The following is a 10,282-nucleotide window of genomic DNA, read 5'->3' on the forward strand; positions in this document are numbered from 1 at the left end:
ATTGTGGAAATTCCATTTTCTCTACAATTAATATCTTCCCTTGAAGGGAAAGAGATCGTAAAATCCCAAAATTTACGATCAATTCATTCAATATTTATTTTTTTAGAGGATAAAGTGTTTTGAATAGTAATTGAAAACATATTTGGTAACATTTATTTGTTAAGAGATTTTTTGAAGTAAAAACATAAACATATATTTGGTAACAAAATGTTACAATATTTATTTTTTTAGAGGATAGAGTGTTTTGAATAGTAATTGAAAGCATATTTGGTAACATTTATTTGTTAAGAGATTTTTTGAAGTAAAAACATGAACACATATTTGGTAACAAAATGTTGTAAGTTTGAAAAATATAACAGCATCTCCAGCTGTCTGTTATAATGTCCTTTTGTGTAAAATATAAACGGCCACCTATGATGTGTAAATTTTTTCCATCTCCAACAGTCTTTTATGATACATTGTCATATCACCAATGTGTAAAAGGGTTGTGTAAAATGTTGTGTATTTTACACAACCTTTTTACATTGTCAGATCAACATATTTCCTCTCTCATCCCTTTTTCTCATTCCATTAAATAATCAACTATATATTAAGTAAGTTTGTAAAAATAATGTGGAGTCTTGGCATGACACATGGCTAGTTATTATTAAGAGATATATTTTTACACAAGATATAAAACAACCGTTGAAGTTCAAATTAAATAATTCAAAATTTTTGTATAAATTCATTGTGACACATCAGATTTATACAAAAAAATATATACAACGGCTGAAGATGCTCTAATGGTTAGTTTTAAAATGTCATTTAAATAGTTTTGTTTTTTTTTTTAAAAATTACAATCCATCGCTACAGTAACAAAAACACTAAATTGTTGTTTAAGTTTTTGGCCATTATTAACAAAACGTTTTGGGACTATATAAAATAAAATAATTTTTACTTAAAGGCATTTTTTTCACAATTCACTGCGACAAAAATAAAAACACTAAAAACAAAACCAATACCCAACATGCCATGCCTGAATGATTTTCAAAATAGAAATATGAGAGTTCAAGGTCTGATCGCAACTATTAACTAACCTAAATTATCATAAAAATAAAAAATGCTACTGCAAATGGACACTCCAAATAGACAAGATAGTATGGGCCAGGACACTGTTACATCATTTATGAGAATACTAAATCGCAGCAAACAACACGGGTCTCATTTGAACAGTTTTAGGTCCTCAATCACTTGTCACAAAACAATTGTATTATTCATATGGAAAAAGCAACTCTGCACATATCGCTTAAAGCCAGTGTAAATGAATCGTACTATATTGTCTGATGTGTCAAAACATCATTGGTGGACCCCAAATCTTGGAATCTAATTAGACTGCTTAAGTCAGCAACTTTTCACATTGCGTTGGTTATGGTGATCAGTGTAGTCAAATGAAGGAATAAATTTCTTCTTAATGTGGTTGGTTTTACTCATAACTATTACCCCCACACATATATGAACACACACACACACACACACACACACACACACACACACAAACAAAGGAAACCAAACATGCTGAAGCCCATACATGCACGCACAAGTGATTAACCAGAAAAAGTAGGAAGACAACATAAAGAAAAAATTGAAGAGGAAAAGGTTGATGTTTTCATTAATTAAACCCAAATAAAAACACACACACACACACACACACACACACATATATATGTGAAGCAGCTCTTGGCATAGCATGTGAGCAGTCACGGAGCTACCCAGACCTGCTGCACTGTTTCCCTTGTGATACTTCCTCTCTCCGTCTCAGCGTACGTCTTGGGAGTTCTTTGAATAATAGACTTTCATTGGTAACACAATGTTTATTTAACTCATTTCATTCACATAACACAATGTTTTATTCTTCTTATTTTTGCAGCTCCATAGTCTAAGCAGAAATGGTCTCTCCATTTTTGTGCCTCTTAGTTCTTATCCTCCTCATTGGCCATTCCTTGGCTTCACCTTATGGTTCTCTCTCTCTCTCTCTCTCTCACACACACACACACACACACACACACAACACACAATGTGAATCTTATGAGATTTTATTAATGGGTTTCAATTTTTGTGTTCTGAAACTGCAGAGGGGCCCCTGTACGATTCTACTGCTTACACAAAGGTAAGAAGGCTGCATTTTTAACTTGTTCTCTTCTTCTTCTCCATTTTCCATTTTCCTCTCTCTATTGTTTCACATAGAATTAATCATGGTTGGACTACGAGTAAAGTTGATTTTGAAATTAACTTATGAAGCTACACAGCCTACGCGTGCTGAGTATCTAACTTTCTTAATTGGATTTGGAGTGCTATAAGGATTTAGTATTAAAAAACTTGTATGACTTTATATTATGTGATTTTGGTGTTGACATACATGATAACAAAACTTAATGGTTTAATTGGTGAACAGTGTAAAGCACAACCCGAAGAGGCGCTTTATGACGGAGGGATCCTCAAAGACCAGGTTCCAGATATGACACCAATGATTGGAAACGATAATGGAACAGGACGAGTTCCGGCTTTCGTATTGCAACATCTCACCCAAGGCACTATTTACTGCTTTTCCAGTTGAGTTCCATCTTTTCCAATTTCCTTTCATAACACATATATGATCAATTTTAGGATTTTATGTAACACTGGATTTGAATGCGATACGACATTGACTTGTTACCCTACAAAAACAACTAAGGTGCCCTTAGACTAAACTTGTTTGATTGTAGTCATATGATCCAATATTGCTCTTCCTGCACAATATATACACAGTTTAAATCTATCAATCTTTGTAGAAAATTGGTCATCTTTGATATATCAGAACTGATTTTCTTTTAGCACATTTCTCATTCAATGTAAATCCTCTGCCTCTGCTTTTGCCTACTTAATCTTGCTCTTTCTATGCCTCTTCCTTCTTAATTAGATGCTACTTTGATACTTAATTGATCAGCTTGGCAGCATGATTTTATCCATTCAATCCAACTGTTTTGGACTTGATTTACTACTTAAAGAGTTCATTATCCAATGTGGGCTGCCGGGAGGGTTAGACTTTGTTAACCACCATATCTACTCACGCCCCCTCACGTGTGACCCTCTTTTTGGTCCAACACATGCTTCAATTTCAACTTATGCTCTGATATGCCCATCTACTCTAAAATCTTTGACAGACTTGAACCTGCATTCTCATGATTAAGCCGATAGCTCTTTCTGTGCCTCTTCCTTCCTACTTTGATACTTAATTGAACAGCTTGGCAGCATGATTTTATGCCTCTTCAATCCAATCGATTTCATAATCTTTGCACCTTGGAAATGTTTGTGACAATATTCCAATAAATGGATGTCTTAAAGAGTAGACTAAGTTCATATAGCCAAACCAATTGTTTTGGACTTGAGTTGCTACTTAAAGAGGTCATTATCCAACGTGGGCTGCCGGGAGGGGTAGACTTTGTTAACCACCATATCTACTCATGCCCGTCACGTGTTTCAATTTAAACTTATGCACTGATACGACCATCTACTCTAAAATCTTGGACAGACTTGAACCTGCATTCTCATGATTAAGCCAATAGCTTCCAGGAGGCATAACTTATTTACAGTGTGTGTCATGTTTCGACTTCAATAGGTTGGGTCAAGATAAATGGTGCCGATTCATCTATTGTAAGAGCAAGCCTGATGACAGAGGATACAACACAAAACTGTATTGGGACGGTTTTGGCCAGCCACGGTTGCTGGTCATTCCTCAAGGGTGGATTTGTATTAGCTTCATCATCAAAGATATCCTTACTATACTTTCAGGTAAATTTGTTTTCACCATATTGTCCCAATAAATTCAGTTAACAAATATTGGCTTATTTCATGTGGAGGATTAAAGAAGAATTAGAGGGTTGATGACAAATTATACTAATATTCTAAAAGGTCAAACTTTAGTTTGATCTATTCCTTCTTCCCGTTGCAGAATTCAGATAACAAAGAGATTGATATAGCAATTGCTGGGGCTTCTTTGCAGCCATTTACTGAGCAACAGTGGAGAATGAATCAGCAATACAGAATAAACACTGTAAAAGCTACAAACATTCAGATTTTTATGCTTCAGTTGATTGCCATAAATAAGGCAGACAATAAAAGGAATATTTAAGTCTACATAACATCCTGTCCAATTTTTAAAAATGTTATGAGATTCTAATTTTCCGTCTTTTCCTCTGTTTTTCACAACCCAATCAAGAACTACTACTTTTCTCTTTATTTTTTGGCTTGAATCCATCTCTCTTCGTAAAAACATAATTTTAAGCACCAAAAAGGGCTACATTTATGAATAATAAAAAAAATGAAACAATACCAAAATTTTATTCTTTACCAGGAAAGGAAGCGTGCCGTGACAATCCATGTGTCAGATGAACATGGAGATAGGTTGCAAGGAGCAGCAATTACAGTAGAGCAAGTGTCTAAAGACTTCCCATTTGGATCTGCCATTGCCAAGACTATTATTGGAAATAAGCCGTATCAGGTAACTGCAGTGGATATATTAAATCTAAGCCTCAGCTAGCTATAACTAATGTTCAATAGACATTTTTTTTTTTTTTTTTTTATATGAATCACTTTGGAATATTTAGAATCAAACATTATAATTCTACAAAGGGAAAGAGATTCTAGCCAGTAAGGCAGGCCTCAATGGTTTTGAAACCAGTTTTTGTGCCCCATGATCACATTTACAGTGAAAGCTAAAACAATATATTCCTTGAATTGTTTCAGAATTGGTTTGTTAAAAGATTCAATGCAGCAGTTTTTGAGAATGAACTCAAGTGGTACACTACAGAACCTAAACCAGGGCAGATCAACTATACTTTAGCAGACCAGATGTTGGAATTCGTTCGAGCAAACCAAATTATTGCAAGAGGACACAATATCTTCTGGGAGGACCCTCAGTATACGCCAGCATGGGTTCGTAACCTAACAGGTTCAGAGCTACAATCAGCTGTCAACTCCCGTATAGAAAGTTTAATGAGCAAATATAGTGAAGAATTCATACACTGGGATGTTAGCAATGAAAATCTTCATTGGGATTTCTACGAGCAAAGGCTTGGCCGTAATGCCACCTTGCATTTCTTCGAGACAGCACACCAATCAGATCCATTGGCAACGCTGTTTATGAACGAATATAATGTCTTGGAGACTTGTAGTGATGTTAACTCCACTGTGGACACCTACATTTCGCGGATGAGAGAACTCAAACAGGGTGGTGTGTCAATGGATGGAATCGGCCTAGAGGGTCACTTCACAGTGCCAAACCGTCCTCTAATGAGAGCCATTCTAGACAAGTTAGCTACGCTAAGGCTTCCAATTTGGCTTACAGAGATTGATATCAGCAAAATATTATCCAAGGAAGCACAGGTGAGCAAGTATAATGTCACTTATGTTCCAAGTTTCCCAGTCTATTTTATTTTCACATACCAAAGTTCAAACTTATGTATAGAAGAATGTCCAATTAAAAGGCCACACTCGTACAAACATCAATAAGAGCTTCTTTTTATTTGCTTCTTTTACAGGCTGTTTATCTAGAAGAAGTTCTGAGAGAGTGCTTCTCACATCCCTCTGTAAATGGGATAATGCTTTGGACTGCCCTACATCCATATGGTTGTTACCAGATGTGCCTTACTGACAATGAATTCCGTAATCTCCCAGCTGGTGATGTGGTTGACAACCTTTTGAAAGAATGGCAAACTGGGGTTTTGGAAGGTCATACAGATGAACATGGTTCATATAGCTTCTCTGGGTTCTTAGGTGAATACAAGGTGGCCGTTGAATATGGAAACAGAATTGCAAATTCAACATTCTCACTTTGTCGAAGTGATGAAACTAGGCATTTTAACATTCAAATGTAGCTGTTACAACAGTGGTCTATAGAAAGCATATTTTCTACTAGTACATCACTTACAGTATGGGGAGTATCCGCTATCTTTATACATGCTACGCAATATAATTTTTGGGGAAGTTCGGTTATGGAATATAAGTCGACTCTGTGATCTTCTATGAACTTCTCTGCCGTGTGTATATTTTCCAAGCACTATGGAAGCACAAATTTCCTGAGGCAAGCAAATAACCCATGCTTTTTAAGATTAAAATGTCTCTTCTTTGATAATTTTGGAGTACATAGGAGCTGAAAAATTAATTTATAATGGCCTATTCAAGGCACATTCTAAAGAAAAGATCACAGAGCAATGGCCAATAGGCCTTAATATGCATAGTTGAAATTTTAATTTCTTCTGATTGTTGTGTCTAATCTCCATGCATATATTGTTGTGAATTCAAACTGCTGTTTCAAACAATACTATTAGATGCACACATAAGGTTTGAAGATGGTAAGCCATGTTTTAGCACGCCACCGAAGAGTAGGCATATGAAAACAATTTTGGCCAAGATGGTGGATATATAGATGAGGCCTATTAAGCATTGAAATGCATTTGCTCTCTTGTGGCACTTTGTACCAAGTACTACTAGATATAGATGGAACATCAACAAGTAATGTAAGATCTCAACCTATATCTCTAATGGCCTGGCCTAGGAAAATTTGCCGTGTTTGATAAATCTCTCTCTGAAGTACACCATCAAACACGTGGTATGCACCAATCCCTCTCCACCTACCCACTGGGCAAGCCTCCTTTGGTTCAGTCAATCTATACCCAAGCATTCTCTGTGTCTCTGGTTTGCAGTTCAAGAGAAGCTTACAACATATGACAAACCCAATGTTTGCATCCCATGTCTTAGTGATGCAAAACTCATAATCACCAATTTCAAGACTGCTCCTATTCTAGGATTATATGGAACACTCTCTCTGAAAGCAAAATGTGCGTTCTATCCAAGTCCAAACATCTGGGCTTCATCAAATTGGAAACAGAAGTCAAAAAATATTAAAACATTGTTTTGGAAGCTTACCTTGGCTAGCTTTGTTTATCACATATGCATGGAGAGAAATGCTAGAATCTTCCAGAACAAATCCTATCCTCCTTTGAAAACTTGTTGCACTATTGTGGATCTCATGAAACTCCGTCTCTTCTCTGTAATCCGGAACCAAATGCTTATATGCTGAAGCCATTATAGATGAGTGGAAACTTCTCATGTCCCTGAAAATGATTTTCAAAGTGAATTGTAAAATCCAATTAATTAAAACTTTTAGATATATTAAAGTAGGTCTCTAGTATGACCCACTTTAATATATCTCATGAGGACAGTAATTAATTGGGTGATAGATAGACCTAAACATCAATACTCATATTTATCCAGGTGTTAGAAATCCGTGTTTTGTCTAGACCCTCTTATGTTACAACCCTCCTGTGCTTCTTTTAAAAGTCAGGTGGGGTAGTTATGGTCACTGGGGGTTGGGCTCCTTGGTTGTGTACTTGGGGTTTGACTTGTTTTAATGCTTGATATTGCCTTTGGGCTGAGGCCAATATATTTATTGTCGGCCCATGGGGTGTGCCCCATGTTGCAGGTACAGTTTTTTTCTCTTCTTTAATTACATCTATAGCTGTAAAATAATAATAATAATAATTGTCTTCTCTGTCTGATGCATACTTGGTCTCAAATGGCTAATTTATGAACCATCTGATCACTCGAAATACATTATGTCCTTGTGTTGGGAACCAGATTTCAATTTTCTTTTTCTTTTGTCGGAAGCGTAAAATATCCATAGACGCGTGTTTTCATATAGATACAATTTCCTATTTATTTGAATGATATATAATAAATGTGCAAGGTTTCTAGAACCTCATACCTCTAAGATTTGATAAAATCGCAATGACGTCAGTTTTCAACAATGACATAGAGACCCTAAACCCCAAGCCCTTATTTTCCCATGTTGTTGATTTTCTCTATGCCCTTTATTTGCCTTCTGGAATCAAACTATATCCCTATGTGAAAACTGTTTTAGGCCCAGTTTGTGGGAACTCTGAAATTTGGTTTGTAAGCGTTCGGGCAGAAAGCTCAGCCAAGAGAGCATAAGTTATATACATCAATTTAAATTTATATCTCGCATATGTAGCCTAAAACCATCGGCCCTCATAGCCAATTTGTCTCTCATCTAACTCCTATGGTATCCAAATGTCGATCAAAGACCTTGATCGGCATCGCCTTTGTAAATGAATTTGCTAGGTTGTTCTCTGATGCAATCTTGGTCATGAGTACATCTCCACGTTGCACTATATCCCTAATGAGATGGAACTTCCTCTCAATGTGTCTGGTACCTTTATGATTTTTGGGATCCTTGGTTTGAGCAACCGCTGCCCAATTGTCGCAATATAGGACCATTGTTGAGCTTGCATGTCACACCACTTCTAAATCAATGAGAAATTTCTTCAACCAAATGGCTTCCTTTGCTGCCTTTGAGGCAGCAATATACTCAGTCTCCATGGTCGAATTAGCAATACAAGATTGCTTCACACTTTTCCAATAAAGGTAGCAATATACCCAGTCTCCATGGTTGAATTAGCAATACAAGATTGCTTCACACTTTTCCAATTGACAGCCCCGCCATTAAGTGTGAACACATACCCAGAGGTAGATGACCTAATATCTACATCTGATTGAAAATCAAAATTTGTGTACCTATCTGGAACAAGTTCATCACCTCCATAAATGAGCATATAATTCTTGGTTCTCAAATATTTGAGAATGCACTTGACGACAATCCTGTAATGTCTCGAATTTTTCGGATTTTTTTTTTTTTGAATTTTTATTTTAATTATTTTTATGTCTCGTTTTGCATGCTACACAGGCCGTTTAAGTCATTTTCTTGAGCTGAGTGTTTTGGTAATGTATTTTTAATTGTTTTAAGTCAATTATAAGTGGCGGGACCATTTTTATAACTTTTCAAAAGTCGGGACGATTTCTGGAATCGGGAACTTCTCCCGGTTTTGCATTTGCATTCAAGAGCATTATAGATGATAGAGAAAAATAACCCTAGCCTATCTTGACTTAACAAAAAAGGGAATTAAATATTGACCTGCCACCAGATTTCTCCAACTCTCAGACGATAATATCTCGTTATTAAGGATAACTATTCTATTAGATAAGAATGATGACAAATCATATCTAGGATAGGATTTGTCATGGGATAAGTTCAAATCTTATCAAGGATAGGATTTCCACGAGGTAGGCTCCATGGGCTAAGGACGATGGAACTCCCTTATCAAGAATAAGGGAAGTGACGATAAAGACAAAGACGACTCGGGGATAAGGTACACACAAAAAAAACTCCTACTAAGCAAATGATTACTCCTCAAGACCAAGGACTGCTTTTTCCAAGCAACCTCCTCGTGAAGGAGAATCCTTAATGAAGGATGAGAATTTACAGAGTTGTAGAGTTAAATATTCCATTCCTTCATCTATTCGTCTTCACAAACCCAAACCAGAAGATAGATGTTCTTCTATTCGTTTGGGTGAGGTATGTTTTTTCGAGTCGACTTTTGCTGCGGGCTTGCGTTTTCCGATTCACCCATTTGTAGAAGAAATTCTTTCTCATCTGAAGATAGCTCCTTCTCAAATTGCTCCTAATTCATGGAGAATTATTATAGGCTGTTTGATTGTTTGGGGAAAGTGTGGCAATGGCCCTCTAACAGTAAATCAATTCCTGCATTTTTATTATCCCAAGAAGAGAAAAGACAATTTTTGGTACTTCCAGTGTAGATCAAAGAAGACATTCCTCCTTGTCGCAACCCCTGAAAATAATAAAGGTTGGAAGAGTCGTTTCTTCTTTATTTCCGGTGCATACGGGAAATTTCCAACTATTTGGAATAATTCAGATCCAACAGGTAAGATTTATATGTATATAGTTTCCAAATTAATAATTTTTTTTTTTTTTTTTTTTTTTTTTTTTTTTTTTTTTTTTTTTTGTACCCAATGGAATAGTACCCTCGGGTACTGTTCATGAATAGGAAATTTTGTTTTTTTTTTTTTTTTTTAGGTGCAACTTATTATTCTTTTTCCCAGAATTTAAGGACAAACCAACCCTCTCCATTCCAGAAGCCGAGCATGTTGGTAATGCCTCTTCTTACCCAGTAAAGACCTTTAGCGATCTCATAATTGACGAGGCTTTAGATTTGTATGTACGAGCTCATAGCTTAAAGGAAACCTCCACCCACTTAGAGAAAGGTAAGAAAAACAAACATACTTATATGTGAACTTATTGATTTTTAGTTAATATCTCATTAAGTATTTCCCTTATTACTTTTCATGCAGGCAAGAAGCTCAGTAAAAGACTCCTAGCCCAAGTCCGGTC

General features: G+C 36.1%; 1 protein-coding gene across 1 annotated transcript; it reads left to right on the top strand.

Annotated features, from left to right (window-relative positions):
- The first annotated feature begins 1,526 nt into the window (after nt 1-1,526).
- Nucleotides 1,527-6,273, top strand: LOC132300782 (endo-1,4-beta-xylanase 5-like). Its single transcript, XM_059798018.1, has 9 exons — nt 1,527-1,799; nt 1,907-1,995; nt 2,112-2,146; nt 2,432-2,588; nt 3,635-3,807; nt 3,968-4,069; nt 4,370-4,516; nt 4,762-5,400; nt 5,556-6,273. Exons 2-9 carry the CDS (start codon nt 1,926-1,928, stop codon nt 5,889-5,891), a joined length of 1,659 nt encoding a protein of 552 aa, XP_059654001.1. The 5' UTR covers nt 1,527-1,799; nt 1,907-1,925; the 3' UTR covers nt 5,892-6,273.
- Nucleotides 6,274-10,282: the final 4,009 nt, after the last annotated feature.

This window comes from Cornus florida, unplaced genomic scaffold (assembly GCF_030987335.1).
Source record: "Cornus florida cultivar Cherokee Brave unplaced genomic scaffold, ASM3098733v1 CherokeeBrave_3.0.0_Hap2_Chr03, whole genome shotgun sequence".
NCBI lineage: Eukaryota > Viridiplantae > Streptophyta > Magnoliopsida > Cornales > Cornaceae > Cornus > Cornus florida.

Coding starts and splice junctions, on each gene's coding strand:
- LOC132300782 (XM_059798018.1), top strand. CDS start 1,926: ATGGTCTCTCCATTTTTGTGCCTCTTAGTTCTTATCCTCCTCATTGGC. Junction 3,808..3,967: donor TATCCTTACTATACTTTCAG/GTAAATTTGTTT, acceptor TTCCCGTTGCAG/AATTCAGATAACAAAGAGAT. Junction 4,517..4,761: donor TTGGAAATAAGCCGTATCAG/GTAACTGCAGTG, acceptor GAATTGTTTCAG/AATTGGTTTGTTAAAAGATT.